General features: G+C 33.2%; 4 protein-coding genes across 4 annotated transcripts in view; all 4 read right to left on the bottom strand.

Moving 5' to 3' along the window:
* The window catches only part of LOC108760050 (uncharacterized), a 16,645-nt gene extending 6,852 nt beyond the window's left edge, over positions 1–9,793 (bottom strand). The window contains exons 1-8 of the mRNA XM_018505831.1: positions 9,454–9,793; positions 8,670–9,097; positions 8,006–8,412; positions 3,842–4,083; positions 3,690–3,722; positions 2,841–3,104; positions 1,415–1,428; positions 1,266–1,319 (exon numbers count right to left, since the gene is read on the bottom strand). Of these exons, the coding sequence (XP_018361333.1) occupies positions 1,266–1,319; positions 1,415–1,428; positions 2,841–3,104; positions 3,690–3,722; positions 3,842–4,083; positions 8,006–8,412; positions 8,670–9,097; positions 9,454–9,535 (1,524 nt within the window). The 5' untranslated portion in view covers positions 9,536–9,793. The remainder of the gene's footprint in view (positions 1–1,265; positions 1,320–1,414; positions 1,429–2,840; positions 3,105–3,689; positions 3,723–3,841; positions 4,084–8,005; positions 8,413–8,669; positions 9,098–9,453) is intronic.
* Positions 2,779–3,817, bottom strand: LOC108760057 (glycine-rich protein 3). The gene is made up of 2 exons (XM_018505842.1): positions 3,690–3,817; positions 2,779–3,104 (listed from the first exon to the last, which is right to left on the bottom strand). Exons 1-2 carry the CDS (start codon positions 3,760–3,762, stop codon positions 2,779–2,781), a joined length of 399 nt encoding a protein of 132 aa, XP_018361344.1. The 5' UTR covers positions 3,763–3,817.
* Positions 9,794–16,642: 6,849 nt separating the features above from the next.
* Positions 16,643–19,352, bottom strand: LOC108760054 (uncharacterized). Its single transcript, XM_018505835.1, has 4 exons — positions 19,245–19,352; positions 17,906–18,035; positions 17,380–17,605; positions 16,643–16,822 (listed from the first exon to the last, which is right to left on the bottom strand). The coding sequence occupies exons 2-4, from the start codon at positions 17,985–17,987 to the stop codon at positions 16,771–16,773; spliced, it is 360 nt and encodes a 119-aa protein (XP_018361337.1). The 5' UTR covers positions 17,988–18,035; positions 19,245–19,352; the 3' UTR covers positions 16,643–16,770.
* Positions 19,353–20,269: 917 nt separating this feature from the next.
* On the bottom strand, positions 20,270–24,154 carry LOC108760053 (keratin, type I cytoskeletal 9). The gene is made up of 4 exons (XM_018505834.1): positions 23,981–24,154; positions 23,495–23,693; positions 23,104–23,305; positions 20,270–21,003 (listed from the first exon to the last, which is right to left on the bottom strand). The coding sequence occupies exons 1-3, from the start codon at positions 24,114–24,116 to the stop codon at positions 23,116–23,118; spliced, it is 525 nt and encodes a 174-aa protein (XP_018361336.1). The 5' UTR covers positions 24,117–24,154; the 3' UTR covers positions 20,270–21,003; positions 23,104–23,115.
* Between the last annotated feature and the right edge of the window lie 313 nt (positions 24,155–24,467).

Raw genomic sequence — 24,467 nt, 5'->3', positions numbered from 1 at the left:
TGCAATAATTTCATAAGAATGTGTAAAAAATTGTTGAGCCGTAAATATCAATTTGTTTTGAGAGAGGAAATTAAATCCTATTGGGATAGTTCTCATATTTAACTTAGCAAAAATATCGTTTATTATGTATTAAAAATGTATTTGTTGATTTTTTCCTTTGTATTTGGCACGTAAACAAAAATTCGATAAATTACACGGAAGAAAAATGTTGCTGTTAGTATAACCGCAAAAAGTTGGGAGAACGGCAGCACTCCAACTCGCGAAATCTCAACCGGACATTAATATTTATTATTCAAATTTTTACACAATAATCTTTGACATATTCTGCAACTTGTAGAGCTATTCCGAAATTTTCGAAGCACTTTACAACAAAATGGCGGATTTTTAATAATATTTTGTCGAGTTTTTAGTGAATTCTTTTTCAAACGTTAAAGTTGTGTTACGAATTTTCGAATTAAAAATTTTCATGAATGCTACATTGTAATTGAATATGTATTTGAAGAAGTTTTCTGGAGAGTTTTAGATCTTTAAATGTAATAGTAAAAAAATTATGACAATTTAATACATTATTAGGCGTCAGCGAAACGTCTGACGTGACATTATAACGACATGTATATAAATTATCATAACTTTTTTGCTATTGAATTAATTTTATTTTAAACGAAATTTTTTTTATTTATGCTTACCAAATGTGTCACTAATATAAAAAAGAACATTTTAAAAAACTGATTTCTGCAGTCAAACATTTTTCTCGCTACGCCATTGATTGGAAGCAACAGTATCTTTATTGTCGTTTAAATATCAATATATTACGTCTAAAATATTAATATTTTCCTAGTAGAACATAATGGATTACGAATAAGGGAATTGTCAATGACGTCTGACGCGTTGTTCCCGAATTTGTACAGAATGACAATTATTTTTCAATGGCTGTCACGTTTTCTGAATATAAAACTAAGTGTGATTTGCATTCATAGATGACTGATTGGATTGAAGTATGTAAATCAATGGTCTGGATTATTTGCTAATCAATATAAAACAAATGTGAAAAATAATGACGCCTAATAATGTATTAAATTTAAAATTCGCAAGATGAAATGATTACTATATTGGTTGCGATTTACAAAATAAATCAGATATCGGGTTTCATATTTTGTGTAAATAAATTTATTTGGTATGAAAATATGAACGTTTATACATATATATAATAAATGCACAATTATAATTTATTATGTTACATCTTATGTTACATATTATTATGTTACATGTCCATTCTCAATGAGCAGTTGCCGTTTTTTCAAGTCCTTCATCGTCCATATCTATTGCAATCAAAACACATTATTGTAAATTACATGCTAATAATTTTATCGCATAGGGGAGAGTTGGCTAAGTCGTACCGACGGTTAAATCATACCTCCATTGAATTTTCTAAACAAAACATTTTTTTTTAAGATAATGACACTGATGTGACGCTGGTAATATGGGTTAAGAACTATCATTTTTGTTTTGTCTTTGAGTCGTCTGTTTACGAGTGACATTCAAAATTGATTTTGTTCGGTGTCTGATCTAAGTTTTGATACAATTTACCTAAGGTGTTATCAATACAAGATGGGTAATTGAATTATAAGTCCTTCAGGGTTATAATTGGTATTTAAACTCTTTTCGAGAGTATAGCATCAAATTAGCAAAATATTTGTAAGTTATGTTGTTATTGGCAAATTTGTAAAAATAGAGGGAGTTGGGTAAATCGTACTTGTCATTGGTCTTTATATTGTATCGATACGATTCTCGCAAGTGACGCGAGCAATATGTGGAGGTTACTATTATGCTATTATGATAAAAAAGAACCTACAGTGGACTAGATTCAGTGTGTCAGGTGCTCTAAGTGGTTGCACGAAACCTGTAGTGACAATCCTGATATTTGCCAAAACTAAATAAGCGCTCAAGAAAGATTACTTATCAACTATTGAGTCTTTCTATTAAATTTTTCTATTGAGTCTTTTTATTGAATCTTTTCTATTGTGACGGAAAAATCTGTAATTGATTTTATTTCCAAAATTTATTTTTTCAAAATATCTGAGATTTTAATATTCTGAAATGTAGTGCAATGATAGCTTAAATCAATTTAAGTATTGCTTTTTACTTTGTTTTCTTAAATGAGTTTAAAAAATACAGAGTCTAATTTCTGTTTTTATAATAGAAAAATTTTTATTATACCTACTTAAATATGTACACTCAGTTTGAAATTAAAAATAAATTTATTAATAAATGAGTTTTAAAATTAATTTTATTTTCCCAGTAAACAAACTGACGTTAAAGATGTTATTTTAATGTCAAAATGACAATAAACAATGTCAGCTTTTTTGCTATATTAGAAGTACGATTTAAGAACCAGGTGATATAATTTAACGACTCGATCTCCAAATTGTACCGAAAGCTACTTTTTTTTAAAATCTAATTTAAACAATAATGTAATATTTATTTTCGCAAAAGTATCGTTTTGTTTTATTGCCAATGAACCAAAGTTAATATAAGTATAGAAATATTCTGATATCTTCAGTACTTTTGTTTACAATTTTGTTTAAACGTTAGGGGGTACGATATAGACAACTTCCCCCTAATAACATTAATGGGGGGTTGCAAGATCACAAAGTATCATATAATTATAATTAATAATTAAGATTATATCTAAGATTTTTCTTTACATTTTTCAATTAACGATTTTTTCAACGAGTTTGACAGGTTAAAGATTTTCATTAATCGGTTTGTGTGTGATATTTACCCAGAATTAGCAAACGCAGTCGCGAAGGAACCGCTGCCGAATGGCGTGCTTATTGAACCTGCATTGGCTGCGCTATTGGCGAATCCGCCACCGTATCCTCCGCATCCTCCTCTGCATCCGTAACCACCGTGATGTCCGTATCCTCGGTGTCCTCCGTAACCATGATGATGACCATGATGACCTCGAAAACCGCCATATCCGCCGAATCCGCGACCGTATCCGTGACCGTAACCACCGCCATATCCACGGTACGCGGTACGTTTAAGACGAGCGGGCTCCGGCTCAGCTGTTCTGACTATCCATTGAAGATCTGAATGAGAACCTTTAGATTTGAATTTTAATTCAATTAATTCAGACATCACTTCTCAATAATAATTATATTACTAAATCTAGAGAGATAACTATTAATAACGATTTGTTTATCTATTTGCTATATTAAATTTGAAATTGTTATTTCAATTTTAAAAGAAATTTCAAACAGAAAAATTTTATACAACTCTCGATCTTAACTATAATGTACTTTTGTCAATAAACAATGAGTTGTATAATACAACGTAAGATAAAATTGATCAAAATGTCAGCGTCAACATAAAAAGTAGATAAACTGGTTTCTTATTTGTGTCGATGCAGCATTAACATGACGCGCATGGTTTATTAAAATCAATATCTCAAAATATTATAAAATTAAAAAAAAATTGGATTTAAAAAAAATGCACGCATATGTTTTAAAAATAAATTTCTGTTTATTTCCTGCAGCTTCCAAATTTACAGGAGATACACAAAACATCCTTGCTTAAAGATAATAGAATTCAATTATTTTGCAATCTTGATACAAAATCGATAAAATAATAATATGTTAAAATTTGATTTGCTGCAACACTTTCATGAACACCATTTTTGTCTTTACCTTGAAATTGCGGTGCTGGTAATGCTACTGCAACTGCGACAAGCAGCGCAACGAATAAAAGGATCCTTGACATTCTGATACTGATCGTGCAGCCAAAGATATTCAGTGCCAAATGACGATGAGAAAATCGGCCGGGCAGTCTTTATATATACGGAACCCGTTCATATGTTCCGGGATATCCCAACGACGCGCGTTTACGCAGATACGAAACAGGCAGTTTGGACCGCGTCGAATCGGCCGCATATCATTAGCACGAACAGAATGAGTCTCTTTTGTCGTTGTGGAGTTGATGATGCCGCTGGCGCTGTGTCCCTGGAATGACTTCCGTCCTTTACTCAGTGGAACGTCATTTCGTGACAAGTCCAGCAATCCTTGGTATCGCTTGGTAGATCGTCTTAGTTCCAAAATTGCAAAATTTTAAGGAAGTGCGAAAGAATACAGGTAGATCACTAACAATATTTCTTTACAACAGTGATTAATTTATTAATCAACATTAATTAACGATTTTTATTTAATAATTACTAACCTTGTAGTAATTATTATAATTATTGTGCGTCAGCAACTAAATTTCTAAGTTAATTAATTAATCAGAAGTAATAAAGTTTTTAAAGTAATAATTTTAACTGAAATAATTTAGTACCGTATAGGAATTTATTATTAAATAATGTAATTAACAATGTTCTGACAGTTTAGAAGATTTTTATACTTTCATACAAAGATTGTGTATCCCACATAAATTTTTAATTTTTAATTCTTAAAATAGAATAAAGCTGAAAAGTTTGGGAACTGCTGATCAAGATAATCGTGCTAATTGGTTTTTAATAGTGGAGCTATAAAAAAATAATCAGTTGTGGTAAAGTCAGGTTGAAGAGGCAAATGAGAAATTGTGGATACACTGAAGAGAGTTCAATGAATAGCATGACGAAGATTTCTACAAAGGAAGACGTGAGTACCAATTTTGCCTACGTAATTAATGTTATTCATGTTATCGTCAGACATTTTTATCCTTGATAGAATATGTTAAAATACTTTTGCCATATCTTTATAAAACTGTGTGATAAAAATTCTTATAACGAAACAATCATAATATAAGATCACCATAATGTATAACGTAAATCCTATGTTCAGAAAGAACGATATTAACACGAGAGAAATCGCTATTACAAAATCCAGCATCCGGTAAATGTGAAAATAAAAATACGTTTTTAATTATTAACCCTTTTGACCTTCAAGCTTTTTACATTCCGTTGTTGCATAACTAGGTATTCAAAATACCATTTCTCAACTGTTGTCGTGCATATAATCGTCTTTAGATTCATTGTCCAGCATTAATTACGCTTGGTCACCGGAATAGCCGGTTAGCTTAAAGAACCGTGAAATCTTGCTTGCCTAGGGGATACATTAACTAGTCTTGGTCAACTGGCCTTGGTTTTTCTCGGGACTTCACAGTCTTAGGTCGATGAACGAATACACTTCGGAATTCCCATCTAACAATAAGTACTCTGTTCATCCACTATTATTAACACACAAAACAATTTTATGGTTAAAGATCTATTCAACAAACTATGCAGCTTAATCACAATTTCTTTTGATTTTTTAAATGCATATTTATATTTTAATTAAATCATTGATTGGTTTAAAATAAGATCCTGTTAATGAATTAATTCAATTAATTAAAAATGATTCAAAATATATGTTACACACAAACCCACACACACAATATTTACTTTTAATCCTCACAAAATTATTTATAAGTATATATTTGTTTATAGTTGGTTACGAAAGTTTTAAAAGACTTACTCGGAATTTTTTATATTTATTAGTTTGAAATCTTGAAGATATTATATAAATAAAGTTAGAGGCATAATACTAGGGAATTTTATTATATAAATAAAATTAGAAAATATTCCGATGACGTAAATTGTATATAAAGTTGCTTTATAATTTTTCAATTAGCAAGCAGTTTGAAAACATATTTACGAACGGAAATCTCCCATTCCGTTCTAATGTAGATTAAAATTATTAGCATAGTATCCCGCATAATTGTTATGTTACATATTTACATTGTAAAGAATCACTGTAGAAAAATTTTGACTCGACGGATTTATTTAGACTGGAAAAAGTATACTCCTACAATAAATTTACACGTTCTTTACATCGTACTCAAACAGAATTGTCTTAAAAGTTACATCACGCTTAAATTTGGGACTTCCGACGATGGGTATTGTATGCGCAACGTTCGCGTATATCATTATTCCTTCCAAAGACAAGTGATTGCAATCTTGCATGAGAATGCAAGGTGATCCTATAATTTTGCAGTCACCTGTCTATCTTAATCTTACTCTTAATCTTTTTGAAACATAATTTTTTCGACAAATGCAAACAATTAGATATTTACAAACAGTTATGGATGTAATAAGCGTACGAATTTTCCTGCAAAAACCGATGTCAACTTTTTAAATGTCTATTTATTAAACCATTTAATAAATTGAACATTTCAATTTTTTATTTTTCTAAAAGTTAGAAGCAATTTTGTCACTGCACTTATTCTGTAAATTTAAAACGCTGCACAAAACTATTTCAGTATAAATTTCGTTAATTGAACCATCAAACTCTTCAATTGTTTATTTTTATTAATCATAATATTTCCAGACAAAGTAAATACCATCTATTTTACTAAAGATTTCTTAATTGACTCGTCGCGTATTATACAGTGAATGTTGCAATAAAGAATATTATTTTGTGCAGTCCTTGGTATGTTAAAATTGAAGATTCCTGTTTATACCGATTTTTTAATCAATTATACACATAAATTTGCAGCTTTTGATAAAGTATGTTGAAAACATTAATGTAGTTTGACCGCATATACATACTTCGTCTATCATCTGTTGTATATGTATGATAACTAGTATGTGTCTTTTTTATTACGGATTAATTTATTATGGATGATTAATAATGTACTCTGTTTTGAATAAATTTTAAAACGACGCGTGATTAATCGTAGATCGTTTTTAGAATGCGCGTTATATAATAATGAACATGTCTTAACTTCGGATTATATGTTTATAATAAAGTTTGATATTATATTATATTCGCAAGATTTGAATTTTCTGTTGCTTTACGTTTTATGTAAATAAAATGCGTATATTATATAATTGTCATAATATAGTATAATTTATTTATATTTAGAAATTCAGAAAGTTCAAAAAAGTGTTTTATTTTAATGTCTTTTTATTCTATTATAATTTACATTTACAAAAGACTTAATAGATATAATAAAAAATAGTTATAAATTGTTGAATGTATGTAATATAAAAAGAATATTTATTTTTTCATTAAAAAATTCATTATACATAAATCAATTTTATTATTTAAATTTGGATTTTCCTCGAGTTAGTCGGATACTTAGATTTCTAAAATTTTATTTTAGATGACACTGTGATGTGAATATTTAATAACAATTCATAATTTACAAAAATATAAGCTTATACGATTGCGGATTATGCTAGTTTACTAAGTCTTCTTATATTATTATAAATTATGATTGCATATTCCACAAAGAAGGTACTAGACATATTTAATTTTTTAACTGTAGCTTGATATATTAATGGATGTAAATGACACAAATCGTCTAAGATTTGTTAAGCTCAAACAGTTACAATCTGTCTGAAAGTTTACTATAAAGTGGTACAGTAATAATTTAAAGCTCGATATAATCTAGATACTAAAAGATTGCAAATTTGTGTTAATATCTACTTAACAATGTATTTTTACATAATAAATTGCACATTCTTAAAAACAAGTTTAATATTTCTTAATTAGTTTTGCTTTTTCGTCGAAAATTCTTTTGTGTATAATTTGATATTTTTTTTATATCTGAGATTTAACAAATATTTAATAAAAAAAATTTATAAAAAGACTTGGCAATTACATGGATAATGTGCGAGTTGTCCAAAAGAGATTGTCTTAAAAGCTTCTTATTAGGTGAATTTAATTTGTTAATTCGCTGATAATATCGATCACTTTAACAATTATTCCTTATATGGCTGCGGGCGTTGTTTCTTTCTAACAAAAATACAAATAAAAAAATATATTAATTTATATACATTTACTTACATATTTGTTCTTATTTCTTGTAGCGATTTGTTTAAATAAAGGTAGTTTTTCTTTACAAATACTTGAATTAATTTAATATATATGAAATAATTTAAGAGAAAATCTTTTTTTCCAATGCGATTAATTAACCATAATAATTCGTTTTTCAGCGCAGTGTGTTTCTTTATAAAGATATTCAGTGGAAGGAAAATATAACTTACCCAGTTGGAGATCCGCCATAAGCAGTAGCTACTGAGCTGGCAACTCCGCCTTTTCCTGTAGAGTAACTATTTGCAATGGCAGTGATAGCACCAGGAACAGATCCGGAAGATCCAGCGCGAGTAGCCAGTCTTGGGAAGCTGAAGACCATAGGGAAGAAGTTGTTCAAATGAGGATATTTCTGACGGCGTCTGTTGCCCTTAAAAGGTACGAACGGCACAACCGGTTCATCGTCTTCTTCATCCACTTCATCCTCATCGTCATCATCGTCAGCGTTGATAGTTACGGGTGTCTTATGCGTTTTCTTGGTATGATGCATCTTTGGTCGGGACGCCTCCGTGGTAAATGGCTTTTCCGTCGGTTGTGCAATCTCTGTAGTTAACGGAATCTGCTCCAATTCGTGATGCCCCTGTAGAAGTAATATAGACCTCCATTTCATATTTCATCGAGAACCATTTATTAAATAGATCGATATTTATAATCTTACAAAACTTCTATTTCGTGAATGTATAAACGTAAACTGATCTTATATTATAATTTTAAACGTGAAACATCTAAAATTGATCTTGCTGCAAATTATGGACTTACTATTTTTTTTTAAGTTTTATTTAAGAATTATTTTCACACTCTCTTATATCAAACATAAATCTCATCAAATCGTCGTACCTGAGGGGTCAAAGAATCCTGATGATGGTAATGATAATGAGGATCGTCGGGATGAAGCTGTTCCTCCTCATCGTGCTCGTGATACTCCTCTTCATGACGATGCACCTCGTTTCGATGGTGATGATATTCGCGTTCCTGCTCTTCAGGCGCCGGCGCCGCCTGTGCCTCGGCGCTGGACACTTCCGATTCCTCGGTTGGTTCCGGGCCACCTTTGAGATGCGGCGTGTGCATACCACCGAAGAAAGCTTCGCCACTCACAGCATTTCCTTGTGCGAAAACGCCTGTTGCCTGGCCACTGTTATTCGTGCGACGTATCGGTCTGTAGTAACCGGTGAACATCATTGTCCTGTGTGGATAAGGACGCACGGCTGTCCTCTTTTCTCTCAAGAACATCACAGGATTGCCGTAAGTATCCAGCGTCACAGAAACTGTAAATAATGCAAAATTTTATTTTATATAAAATTTTAATAATAAATAGGTTATATTATTTTTCATAAATCTTTAGCTTCGTTTTTAGGAAACAGATCTCATATCTTTATATAAGAATTATAGAACAATAACCAAATTTACAGAATAATTATTGTTATTAACATTTGAAATTATCGGGATGTTTTATTTATTACATAATTTTATTGTACCTGTTAGTTTCTATATTAATTGCATAACATTTAAAAGAGTTGGAAATCTTTTTATAATTTAATTTTTTATATCTTATACTATACACAAAATGTTTTTAAAATCTTCAAGAAATATTTCAAATTAGTATATTAACTCTAGCGCTTACTAGGCTCAGTCGGAATCACCCTCGACTCTGCTATCGCGACCGACGCCATCGCAATTAGAACAAAACTAATGTAGTTGACCATTCTCGCTTTGATCTTAATCCGAGTTTTTTCGTGACGATGCTTTTTCGACTCTGATCATTCGTCTCTTTAGAAATCCTCCAGGAAATACGATTTTTTTCGTGCTTTAGCGATCTTCGACGGAAAATCCAGATAATTAAGCGGTTCACTTCCACCGATCTTGCCGATCTTGATGCATCAACTTTTTGCACGATGCTGGTAGTCCTTACCGCCGCAATAGCTTTTATACCACGAAGCACACGGACATGCAGGACAATGGGATGGGTAGGTACCTTGATATGGGGGTATGGGATGCCCCACCAGCCTTCGTCAAATGGTCTCTTATACGGTCAGGATCGCGGTAAAGTAAGCGCACGCACCGTCAAGCTCTACGTGATCGTCATGACCGATGCGAAACGTGAATTTATAATTGTGATCCGCGCCGATGACAATCTGGATTCGCGGGATCGGACCGATATGGGGAATCGCACGATGATCTGTTGATCAGGCTCTTCTATGCATGTAAATGACATGGAATTATTGATGGATACGCACACGTATATCTAAACGGAAAGTTCTAAGTATTGTTATATCCGAAAAGACAATCTTATAACAGCACATAAATATCTGATTGAAATATCTATTGTCTTGACGAACTCATTAACGTTTATAGCAATTTAAAGTTTACTAAATTAGGGGAGAAAGGATTGCGAATTTAGATTTGACTTCACCCTGACTTGTAGCATATTTTTCATCAACTATTCTTTCTTATCTATTCAATTCATTCATTCTATCTTTTTTGAATGACCATAGTTAATCAAAAAAAGAGGACATTGAACGACTGATAAATTCTGAATCAGAAAGAATCAGGTTGGTTCGAGGCATTTAGCTCATGACTGAAATAAAGTGTTTGTAATGAATTCGCTTGGGAAACGGCGAGAATGTGAATGGGCGATGGTTGACGAATGTCGCGGAGGGCCGATGGCCCCACACTTTCCCTCTTTTGCGACGTGAGTTACTGAGTCACCCCGATCAAGACGTGATAGAGAAATCTAACGTGCCAGACAAACAGACTCGTGGGCAGCTTCATGCATTTTCAATTGATCTAAAAATATACACGATCTGACAATCGAAGGATTTTGTTTGCTTGCCGTTTTCCTCTTTACAGATAATGCACGTCCTGATCGAGAAAGTAAAGTAGCAATAAAATTAAAAGATGATTATACAAATTATCATTAGTAATATGTTAAACTTTATATAACATAAAATTTAGAATTATGAATAAAAATTCAAATTTAAGTTAAAATAACGATCGCGGTAGTAAAAACTTGTGTATGATCAAATGCAACCGCAAGAAAGTCGGGTTAGTACGTCGGAAAGTTATGAGGGATGCGTCGTTGCATTCGTCACAAACATAAAATGTGAATAGCAGCAGGGATGACCAGCAATGAGAGCACGTCGTCTGTAGGGATCAGATAATACCGCGTCTGCTTTTGCAGCTGAAGATGAAGCATGGTTGAAGGGAGACTGACATCAAGACGGATCTGATTATGAGCGCGTTTTACTATTCCAGACACGACAGCTACGGCCACCACCATTGGACTCTTACAGACTTCTTGATCATCCCCGAAGAATTATCGTCACCTCTGACCAAACGTACCCGTTCAGACGAGTATGACTGACATAATATTAATTCTAAGAAGTCACACGTGCGCTCGTAGGGAGTTACGTCAAACTCGCGTCATTATCGGTGGATGGATCCGGTATCTTTGCATAATCGTTTAAAACCGTTTATTCAGCTGTTCCAAGAAGATCTGATATTTTACAATGGAAACATTTTTTATAATACGCATTTGTTAAATATTTTTAAGTATTAACACATTAATTAGAATCTTTAAGGACTTTTACCTTTTATTACATCAATAAAACTTTATCCCGTTATTATATTATTTTATTCTTTATTACATTATATTATTATGTTAATATCACTATTTACATAAAATACGCAAGAACAGAAGTAATCATTTTCCAATTATAAGTGGAAATTAGACCGGTATAAAGAGAATAAATCAAATAAGAGAAAGAATTTTATATTTTTCTGTCGAAGTGGATTTTGGAATAATAAATTTATAAATACACTTTTCAGTTCTATAAACTGTTCATATTTACATATGTGAATATTATTGAGCTAAGGACTATTTCAACGAAAAGATAGATTCTTTCTCTTATATGAGAGAAAGAATGTTTCCTGTAGATTTTTGGATATTAAATATGACTCCATTTATCAAATTATATAGCAATTGGTAAATGAGATCATATTTCGCGTTCAAAAGATTACGCCAACAATTACCTTCGTTTTTGTGTTCTTTATTCTTAAAAAATTAATTTTTGTTGGACAGTAATAAGTCAAAATTATATATATATTTATTTATTATTGCATTTATATTAATTGTAAGTTAAAGTTATTATATAATATGATGTGATTCAGCGAGTATCAAGAATCGAAGAATTGCTTGTAAATTTCGTATTTACATTTGCGAATTAATTCGGCGATTGTGATTCCACATAGCTCGCCATAGGAATTCCTATGTTATACCTAGAAACGTTAACGTTGAGTCCAGAGAACAGTGCGACGCGGATGTGCTGAGATTGATTTCTATGCTCTCGGAGAAGGAAGAGACAGCGATGTATAAAAATATTCCGGGGGGGAATGATGTACGAATTTTGCGATACCAACTGCGATACGCCTACCTTCTGTCAGACACGCTACTTTTTGATCCGTCTGGTCACGCTCAGAAATACGATATGCGTGACTTGGAAAGCGGTGCGATTCAGGATTGATTCATGAAATAACGCGAACTCACGATATAACATTTGCGATATCGGAGTACACGACAATCGAGCTGCTTAACTGACGAATGTGAGTTAGAATAAATATTATTCTAATCTTTTGAGAATCCATAATTCCATTAAAATCTTTCAGCTTTCAACGCGTCAACTGCATCATTATTTATGAACTTGATAAATTGTTGTACCATATAAAAATTTATTCGCGATTCTTGCTAATTAATTTTTGACAAATTAATAATATTTTTGTCATGATGTCTGACAGCTAAACAATATGTTATAAATAATTCGTATAATACAAAATACTTTTCTCCGCGTGTAAATAAAATTTATGGTTCAAGGAATTTAAAGGTAAATAAGAGGAATGCTTTTTTCTTTTTTTTTATACAAATTATGTTACAATGTATTGTTTAAATAATCAATAATCCGGGTTTAAAGCGGCACGTGGTTGGTTTAAGAACAATGCGGTACGAGTTCAATGACCGTATATGGTACGTCTGAAACCGATTTGAGAATAAGGCATTTTTATAGGCAAGAAAACAGGTGCGTCTAGTACCGTTGAAGCACAATTATTCTGAGTCTTCTTTAAAGCGATGCATATCAGATGTGTATTACATGTAGAGTTTGTAAAAGATATAGATTTATAAAATTTAGATACAAAATGCTTCCATTTATTAATCGAGCATCTAAGATCATTATGGCATTATTTTTTGCTGTAAATAATTTTTTTCATTGACACAAAACGAGAGATACGCATGTTATTTTTACAAATAATTAAATTGTTTATGCAATAATTATTTATAAAGATTTACCAAAATAGTTTTGAGCACAAAATAGTTACAAGAATTAAATAATGTATGTAATTTAAATGATCCTAATTCCTAATTATTCACTGTGCTTATAATGGATCATAGTACTTTTTTCGCTGAGCTCTATAAAGTATAAATTATAATCTTTTACAATTATTCGCTTACTTGTTGAATAAATTCAACAATGAATTCATATCTCGTGTACGAAGTCAACCATCCTCATCGCGGAATTAAAATCAGAAATCCCAGAATTCTCAGGATTTCAGCGGTACACTTGACTCCCGCTTTCGCAAATGTCTGCGCGGTTTTGCCGACGGAATCTCATTTAATGCCATCGCGCAGGCTGAATTAAGATTAGGCGATGTCGAATTACACGTGCTGTGCAACGACATACGTTGATCGACTCACGTGCGACAACCCGTCGAAGACATGAGACATACAGATCGTACTACTTCGGTAGCCTCGCCTAACACGAAATCTTGTTGAACGATCGACTAGCAAGTGATGCTGATGATTAATTCGTGGCGCATATTAAATCGATGGGCGATACGAATTTCTCGTCTGTCGTTCACGCATCGGTTTCAAAGGGATTTGAAGGGATTAAGCCAAATGCAATTATTATTAACAAGAAAATTTCTCAAATTGATATCTTTAATTTAGCGCAATACATTTATTTTTCTTTTACAAATACATATTTATTCTTTCTATATAGAGATATTAAAACGTTTAAACCTTTTTTAAAGAATATCTCTAAAGGTATTTGATTGAAATTAAAAAGCTTTGAAAACTTGTACTTCAGCTTCCGCAAAACAGCATTTCATCTCGGTGTAGATATTCACAATCTTATTTGGAAACCAATCACGAAGAGTCCGGTAAGTCCGGTAAATCCGGTAAGCACAGCGAGTTGAAAGACCGCGTAACATCTCGCTTGTGGATTGCGTTCATTTTGCAAATTTTCTAAATAAAACGGACGAAAGCTTCGTGCTGTATTGAATCATAGTATAGTACGTGTTGACTTAACGTGTATCCTGTTCAGTGGCGTAGGCAGGACGAAAAGATTGGATCGTGGGAATTATCGAAAATTCGAAAATAAAATGAATATATAATTAATAAAGCTAGAAAAAGTATTTACTTTAATAAAAAATTAAGAAAGAAAAATATTTTACATACAGATAGTTACATATAATTGTTTAAATTTAAAAAATCTAACATTATGCAGATCTTAAAAAATTTCTTTCCTAAATTGATTAAATAATCATTATCAAAATGAAAATTGTGCCATCCTCTAAATAATACGGATAAATAATTTTTGAAATTTTTATAAATCTTTAAATTTGGTAAAACATAAATAAAACGTCATTCGTCTTTATAGTCAACCCAGTCTTCTAGCTGCGCCACTGACGTCAGTGATTAACAGTCAGTGGATCGACGATAGATAACCGCATTTAGGATTTAGTGTCCGGCTATTCCTGGGAAGATATAAAATAGTTGCAGGTGTACCGTCAACTAACATAAACGCCCACGTGTATACGCAAACGATATACACATGCAATAAGACCTACGGATTTTGCATCACGATAGAGGTCCGATGCAAATGCGAGATCGGGTCGAAAACGAAACACCTGCACCGGTCCAGTCTCCCTATTGCCCGAGGAAATTGATCGGTTGGATTTGTATTCACATCGTGGGATGCTACCTCCGGCCTGGATCGACGCGAAGAGATCGAGATCACTTCAAGTTTAACACAAAAATTATGCACGCTGCAATCTGACGACGAGTTTTTCAACTAATTGATTTCTTAAAATATTAACAATTAACTTAACTGATTAAATTAATTTATAAAAATTCAAAGAATGTGCATTTGAGCTTGCAATCAATATATCGTGTCATTTCGATCAATTATAGCATGTTCTTGGTTATATACTGTAACGTTAAAACAGAAGTATGGCGAACGAGCGACTCAGCGTGCCGAAGAGTCTAACCACGAAATCGCCATAAAATATTATATGACTTTAGTCGAACTCTTTTAATGTTTAGAACGCGAGATTTTCCTATTCTTTACGCACGAAGCGAACGTCCGACTATTTGCAAAGTTATAGCTTAACCGTAAATTAAATTCCCGGAGTCTTCCGGCATTCAGTTGATTCAAAGAAAAGTCGAGTTTTTTTGCATTACGTACGCAAGAAAATAACAAATGCGTAATATAATTTCATATTTTAATAACGGGAATTTGCATTCGACAACTTATTTTGTATTACAGATGCTTATTACAGATAATGTGAAGATTATGGCTAATAAAATGAAGACATCACAATGCGTATGTCTGACGAATTTATGAAAAGAGTAATCGTGAAACGTGAGTATGAAGAAGATATTAAATTTAAAAGCTATAAAATTCTAAGAAAACCTAAAGATCTATAAAATCAGAAATCTAATATGACAACCGTTTTCGAAGACAAGGAAATGTATATTCCATCATCGCAAGAGCAAGGATACAAAAAAATAAGGATATAAAATCATTAAATGAAGAAGTTACAGAACCAAAGGGTGGGGGGTTGTATAATATAATAAATAATAGATCTCGTCACGACCTTCACATTTTTATCTTTATGTTGAAACTAATGATTAGTAACTTTATTGTGACACATCATTAATTTTAATCTAAAGTTAATTAAAGAAACGAAAAGAATATTATAAAAATGAGCAAATGAGCTTGGAGAGGAAAAGCTGGTACATAAATGATGTGTTTTGGACGTGCGTGTCACGTGCCGTAGGTGCATCGCGTGGCGAAGTGCATCGACACGATGCATAGCGATCATGCTAGCGGCTTGGGGGGCGGCCTGCCATATTTCAGCCAACCGATCTTTTTTTTGACTCGCGTACAAACGCGGAATGCCTGACAATTGACCTGCCCATTGCGGCGGTCGTATTGTCAGACCGTGACGTACCGTCGTCAATAAGGATATATTCGTAAAAAAAATCGTATTCAAATTGTGTTTGTCTCAGCGTCTCAGGAAAATCTACTATATTATTTTCCTTGAGTCTAAAAAAAACTGTCCTATGTTAACGATAATAAAATGCAAAAATATGTGTTAAAATTTAGAATGTTCGGGTTCGAAACGTTTGTTAATTTTGTTGGCTAAATTTGTATGTATGTTCTATTATTTTAATATATATATTTGTTGTTAATTTTTTATACTTTGGCTCTTTGCCCGTTCTTTACTTGAATTTATTTAGAATGATTAATTCTTATAAATGAAAATTTGAATAATAATAACATATTTTAATGAATATTAATTTTATTAAATTAAAAGAGATATGCTTGATTTTGAATATTATTTTAGATTTTTACTCTAAAATAAATATTAAATATTATTGAAATTTAGGAAGATGCGTCTTATTATATAAAATATGGATTTGTGGAAAGTTAAGAGAGAAGAATAATTTTGCGAATGCGCAGTAATAAAGCTGGAAGTGTTATGACACAGAAAAATTTTATTATCCTTTTTGTACATGAACCGTGGCCTAAAAGTTCATCCAAAGAAGTGTGATCACAGATGAGGGTGTGGAGGGTCGTGCGGTTGTCCTCGGAGTATAAAATTTTCACCGTTTCCGAGATTTCAGCAAGTATCCCGCGACGCCCAGATCCAGATACCTGAAATTGTAAAGATTAAGTAAGTCCTTTCACGTTCAATTAATGTTAAGTATATGCAATTATAACCAAATCTTCATAACAAAAAGTCTTTGATTCAAATATACGTAAACTGTTCTCTCATCAATTAATTGTTTTTAAAATTAGGTGCATGAAATATGCTTTTCCATTTTTATGATACAATTAAAATTCTATCTTGAGAATTGGTTTAGTGCAATTAACATTTTTTCCCAATTACATTATTGGATGAAAATCGTTTAGAGAAATATTCACTCAGCATTTACTTCGCAATTCAATAAACAGTAATTAAGTGAATTCGCTGAAGATTTAGTAAAACGGCAAAATATTATCAGCTGATATTATCTAAGATTACTTAGCTCTTTTTAAAATTAATCACACATTTACAAATATGTATCAAAATAATTTACATTGTGATTTAGCTGGCATTAATACTTTGGTATTTTTATGATTAATCGGCATTTTTATAATAGATACATTAATTAATTCAAATCGGGTCTTATCGATGACTCAATTAACAAGAAAGATAGTTATCAATTTACCTCCTTCGCGTTGTTATGCCACGTTTCTCCCTTTTTTCTGGCGTTATACGGCTTCCATCGGCGAAAACGAGTCTGGACGCAATTGCAGTCGGTCTTTCCGGTGGACCAGTAGTTGCTGACGGCACATTTGATAATAATCTTTTGCCTTGACGATTTTCTTTTGATTTTCTTCTAACGTTTAAATCCGACGATACGATAATTTCATCAAACGTTTGGCCAAAAAGTGCTGCGCAATTAAAGAGAAGGTATAGTAAATTGTTTAACAAGTTACTAAAAAAAGTAAAATTCAAGATCCAATTTTTTTTTATTTTTAGATAAATATTCTTTTCATAAACAAAGAGATGCGCGGAAATGATTTTTTTATTAATTAAATTTTTAAAGGTAAAGAAAATTTAAAATTTACTATTAAATATAATTAATTATTTTATCTTTGCTTCATATACAATTTATATGTATATTTTCGCGGAAACATATAATAAAAGTCTTTAAAAATTCTTTAATAAATATTTTTTACTATTTTACTTACATTTTTCGTTAGACGCCGTCTCTTGAGCATTGATTATGACACAGACTGAAGTGAATAGCAAAAGGGCCAAAATTTTAATCATTTTGTAACGGGAATTTTAATATGTCCAAAGATCGAAATTTTTGTTATCCTGTAAAGTGAGCAAACAAAAATGATCGGTGAGAAATATATTCAACAAAGCTTTCAATAAAATATTTTGATGCAATCTATTTTAATATATATATATATATTGTCTTTTGCACATATAGTTCAATTATAATTAGATTATTAATAATATTTCTAATAATTTAAACTGTTATTATAATATCTATTACAATACATTTATCTTATTAATACCTAATTATTTGATCGTAATTACTTTATCGTTGACATATATACGAAACAAAAAATAAATTATATAAAGCGACAAATCCTTAAATAATGGACTTTTATTCTTCCACACACAGAGATACACATATATAGACCGTTTGCATATTAAAAAAAATCTATCAGATACATCAATAGCAAATATTAGCGATCTTTCGACTACACGAAAATTATACTAACTGATTACTATTACTTTTGCGTCATGCCTGAGTGCTCGGAAATTCTAAACAGCCGTTAACTTCAAATGGATTTGTTAAAAGGCCTTCGATGATTTCGTAATCACCATTCGTAGGAACACGAGTTTGAAGAATTACTAATTGAATCACTTTCTAGAGCAGTCAATATTGGCAGAATCTTACGTAAAAGCAATGGATTGTGCAACTCATTAACGTTATCGCAATTGGTCACTCTACAGTAAAAATATCTTATATAGATTATATAATTAAATATTAAAGTTAGTAATCTTCGAAGAATATTAATGTGTTATAAAAAATCCGAGCAGTTAGAGAAATATTATATAAAAAGGATTTTAAACAGATTTCTGTAATTTAAAATAAACAATTTAATTATTTTTTAAGTAAAGTGATAGCACGAATGCACAGATAATATAATAGCCTTGATTTGCATGCATTTTTAAAACAGTTAATTAACTTTCTTTTCAATTAAAGTTTTCTCTTAAAAAGTGAAAGCCAATTTCTTTTTATTGTAATCGTGCTCATATCGTTTTCAATTTAATGAACGCATTTGTGCGCCATATGGATTGGAAAAAGAAGAGTACGTATCGTTTGAAAAAATAAGTTATACCGAGTTCAACACTATGATTAACTCTTATCACTGCTTCGCGCGTCATCCTCGCCCTTGACCTTGCGAAATGACAGAACAAGCCTCCTTATAGATCGGCGCAAATACACTTACTTGTATCATGGACCTCGGACTTAACACTTAATACTTAACAGTACGTATCTCGACTTACCGGCGATAAGTTGAGGATATACTTTCCGAGTCGACAACCGCACGAGAAATGCGAGCATAATGACGCGGGAGCCTTCAAGAAAGCATCGCGGATTTGCTATAGTGTGTGGAAAACAGGAACAGACTCATGGGTACCACCAGGAGGAGGTGCTTTAAAGGCGTCATATACTGTAGTCTGTTGCACCGGCCGGACCACTTTCTATTTCATTTTTTTCCTCTCAATCCTCTCCCCCTCTGTCTCTCTCATTTGATCTCTCCTTCTGTTTATCTGGACGACTCCCGTACTCTGTCTCTTTCTCTTTTTACTCAGACGGAGAGACTGGTTTACCGGCTGGCAGGGCCGTAGGTGACCAGGAGCGGCTAAACAATGGTTAACGACAGCACAGTCCTTTAACGAGTCTCTTTGATGCATCTCGGGTATCGTTAATGTCACTTTTTCAAGGTGGACACTATTACGATCTAGAAATGCCAATTTTAACCAAGAACCAGCAATGATCCCTCCAGAAAAGAATTTTTATCCTACATAAATCAGAATAAAAGTTTCTTGATTTAAGTAGGATTTCATGTTGATGAGATGAAGTTACTTGAATTCGTATTTATTGTACTTTTGCGAAGAATTAAAGCCGGACTGCAATTTTTTGAAGTCGAGGTGATTTTAGAGCGCAAAAGGTAACACATTTAATGATCTTCCGTAGTTTGTAAAATAACAGGGTACCTCACCCAATAAGCTGCAGTTAATATCACAGCAGATCTTTAACGAGCGAACGTAATTTCTCGAATGTTCTCCACTTTCTGTTTTTGACCATAATACGCGAATTTCGTCGTGATTATCATTATGAAAAAAAACAAACAAAAATCAATTAACGCATAAAACTGCATTATTTCATAAAATCATCGTCTTATATAAATAATTCCAAGAAAAAGGATTTAAAGGGATTAGGATTTAAAAGAAGCTTCTAGATGTGCATGTCGAGTTAATAATCAGATAGTTCCTATCTCATCTTTTCTACAAGTTTTTTTATTTTCATTTAAGTTCATCGCTTTAAAAAATATTATGATAATTATACTAAACATTTATTACTAGTAGAGATCACTGAAATTGTAAGATTGGTATTTTTTGCTAAAGAACACATAAATAAACTGATTCACAACTTTCTTCGACGAACGCATCTTATGCATCCATCCTCGAAACTCCTCTTGGCCTCTTCAAAGAGAGGAGAGTGAAGAGAGTACCTCGAGAAACGGAGGATGCTGCGCCGGCGAAGATCGCGTGTGCGGTTCGTCCGGTCATTGCACGGGGCTTTTCGGATCTCGATTTCAGGGGCCCTCGCTGTTAACAGGCCCTCCTCCCTTCGGCTTCCTATCCCTTTGTGCCGTTTATCCAGCGACCCTCCGTCTCGCGGCGTCTCCTTCCCACTTCGTCGTTCTTCGTGGTTCCTCCATCCTTGCTCTTCTCGCGTCAGATTTGTCCTCCGTCTCGCTTGTTCATACGCGAATCGCGGCGCTATGTCGCGATATTTTGTCGGTTTTATTTTGGAGAACATCTGGTGGCTGGCATGCGGACAAAGAAAACTTGCTCGCTCAGGAAATCCTCTCGCAAGAGGCAAGAGGGTGGCTCACGCACGCGGTTAGGCTTATTTACTTGCTCCTAGTGAGTGACGTAGAATGTTTGTAAACAATGGGCCCACAATGATGGCGGAGAGACGATGATGGTGAAATAAATTAGGGGTGATTCGAGGTCGCCTAGCTGCTCCTTGGAGCTGCGGAGAATAGAAAACGTTTAACATTTAAAGTACATGTACCTATTATGTTTGCTTCCATTAACATGATTATTATATAAACTATAGTTGCGCAAACATAATTACCTAAAAATATTAACGAGAAAGAAAGAATTTCGGATAAAATTAAGAATTTCTATTGCTTGCTAACTTCGATTTTGAAACGATGAGACAGCAGCAAATAGACACGTGCTTTAAAAAAAAAGATGCGTCGTGTAGAAGTAGTTTTTTTTTAACATGTTCAGCTGAGTCATCTTTAATAAAAAGATATAAGCCTTTGGCAATCTTTTAACTATGTTTAACGATTGTGTAGCGAAGGTTGCGTCAACACAGGATTACATATGTTTAAAATCGCATTATGAAAATAGCTAAGACATCATTGTTTCCCGATTACAGAGCAGCGTAATAAAATGTTTACGCGGAGTTATGCAAAAAAAAAATGTTGAAGATATCATTTGCAAGAGCAATTTTAAAAGTCTAGGAATAATATTAAGCACAAAGCTATATACATGGGATTGATTTTAAAAATTAATCAAATTGTCGATTTCTTCTCAAGATTTAAAACAAAATAATTTCGATATACACAGCTCGAACTTATAAAGCGCATCGTTAAGTTCAGAGTTAAAAAATTGGTATCAACTTGTCATGCTTGTTTTCTACGTTGGCAATCCGAAACGATCCGATTTAAACTCGCTCGCTCGATCCCCAAGCTCTCTGACTCCCTTCGACGAACAATGGCCATTTACTTGCATGTCCAAGCGTCGCAAGTGTGTGCATAATCGACACTCCGATTCGCGTGTAGGTGCATCTCTCGGGAGACGAAAACAGACCGGTTCGTCGCGCCGAGAGAGAGAGGAGCGTCGTACCTAAACTACGGGCCCCAAAACAACAATATGGCGTCTGGCTGTCCCTTTAAAACGAGTTAATCCGTCTGTCTGGCTGTCTGCCGATCGCCTGAGAACCAAGAAGATTCATTTCCCCCCTTTTTTTTTGTTCATTCTTTTTCACACGTACCCCGAAAGGGCCGTGTGCCTCAATGGCACAATGCGCGAACGCCGCGCCAGCTCACATTCGCGAAGCCTTTCCGGACAGGTCCCACAAATGTACGTACACACTCACACTCAAATGTATTTAAACACGCACACATACACATACACACTTACGTTTCTACATAAATGTATATACATAAACACATGAACATTTGCACGGCTATAATCGCCGTACACGAGTGCATACTCCGGCGAAAGTGAAATACGCCCGTATTTCCCCGACGAAGATTATTGCATCTTCGGGGTTCGCCATAGGGTCCGCTGCGCCGGACAGATGTTTCAGGCTCGTTTCATCCGCGTTGGGTCAGCGCAGCGCGGGATGTTAGGGGGCACAACGAGATCGCGGTAATATAATGCGAATCGCGGATTCCCGGACCCGACCTCTGGGCCCCTCGAGTTCGTTGACCTATGCCCGAGACGAGTCCGGCGCAATTTCGTGGGCGGCCGCAGCGTATAATGCTGCAGCGCAACATCCTTGGTCTTTAACCCTTCTTAGAATGCGAAAGATGCAATATTATACTTCTTGATATTCTATCTATGATATATGAATTTTGAGTAATACTGGTATAATATTGTAATAACAAATTATATAATTAAAAATAAACGGTATATTTAACTTTTTGCATAAAATCTTCACAAACAATCAAAATGTTCGTAATAAAGAGCAGTTACATCTTGTATAAAATATTTTCACAAATGCACATAATTTTCATATTCTGTCTTTCAAAAGGTAAAAGATTATAATTCGTTTACATTTATGGTGATAATATGATTGAAATAAAAGTTAATCGATGGATTTTATATATATACATAAATTAATATATTTTTGCAATAATTATAAACAATCAGTTATATTATTTAATTTCCGCGCGCTCTTTTCTTGTCATAAGAGTACGCGAAGATAGTGATAGATGACAAAAATGTTATTATATTTTAGCATAATGGAGCTCTAATTAAAAAATTTAGATAAATATTTAATTAAATAAACATACGAGTCACAGTGTATTAGGATAAGATCCAGCCCAGTGCTTACCGTTTAAAAAATTCAGAATCCAGTTTGTCCCAACGATTGAGCAGCGCTGAACGAGGCTGAGAAAGGCCCGACGTTAAAACTCGCGCTCTGTGCATTCGCCTGGCTGTGTCCTCCACCATAAGGACCACCTCCACCTACAGATCCTGCTGATGCTGAAGCAAAGGACGCTCCTTGTCCATAGCCGCCATAGTCCGGTTGCCATCTGCGTCAATCAGAAGATAAAATGCAAACGGTTATTTTGCCCATTTTAGTTTACAAATATTTGTGAAGAACTAGATTTTTCTTGATTTATCATATGTGATGAAATTATAAAATAATTTAAATTGTAACGTTTATATATAAAATAGCGATTATTATTTTTTAATCAAGTAAAATAATATTCTACACGTACCCTCCGTATCCTCCACCACAGCCATATCCTCCGCGACATCCATATCCTCCGATGAGACCATGTGGCCTATGAGGTCGAAACGGTTTATAATGATGATATTTTCGTCTGTTTCCGTAACGGAAATACGTATCATCGTAATCATAATCACTGTAACCACCTAACAAACCAAATTGCGGCGATCTTTGCTCTCTCGTGGTTTCTAAAGTAATGTAAGCATTTATTTCTTTATACATTAATATTTAAATAATACGCTAGTTAGATATTAATATTAAAATAATATCCTAGTTAAAGATAAGTGGACAGCTTTCTCTACAAGAAGGAAGAAGCTAAAAAAATTAAGAAGTTGTATAAACATCATATATGCAAATAAAAATGCATAAATTTTTACATTATTTTTGTTAAAATTAAAATCGTTTTTTAAATGAATTTTCTAAAGACGTGTTTGTTATAAAAATCTTAATCTATTAAATTCAAAATTTTTATTACCAATTTCGGAGGATTCGTTTACAATCGAGGCAACGGGATCTAGCACATCAGAATTATCCATCTTCTCCATTGGTTTACCAAATGATTCTCTTAGAAAAATTGCGCTAAGCGCTGTTATTAAAAGCAAACTTCTCATCACGAAACGGAAGTATCACTGTTACTTGTCAGACGTCTAGAAAATGATTCAAAGTTGGTCTTACATTTCACGTGCTTTTATATCCTTTCACCGTCGAAATTCAAGGAAAGTCATCCACAATTTCACAATGTCGACAACTCTGAACGTTAAAAAACGGTCATTGGTCTTCAAAAAGTAACCGACCTTCCGTTTCAGGGACGACCGGAAATAGGCCGAAGACATAAACGAAATCCTAACGCCGATGGATATTGCTGTAAGTTTGATTTCGACCGTGAGTATGTCCGAAAGTATTACACATTTGCTTAAGTTTGTTCTCATGTGTTAAGTACATACGTGTCCCGTTGTCCAGGA

This window comes from Trachymyrmex cornetzi, unplaced genomic scaffold (genome assembly GCF_001594075.2).
Source record: "Trachymyrmex cornetzi isolate Tcor2-1 unplaced genomic scaffold, Tcor1.1 scaffold214, whole genome shotgun sequence".
NCBI classification, from domain to species: Eukaryota; Metazoa; Arthropoda; class Insecta; order Hymenoptera; family Formicidae; genus Trachymyrmex; species Trachymyrmex cornetzi.
Note: the sequence above shows the minus strand (reverse complement) of the source record. Positions and strands in the feature narration are given on the sequence as shown.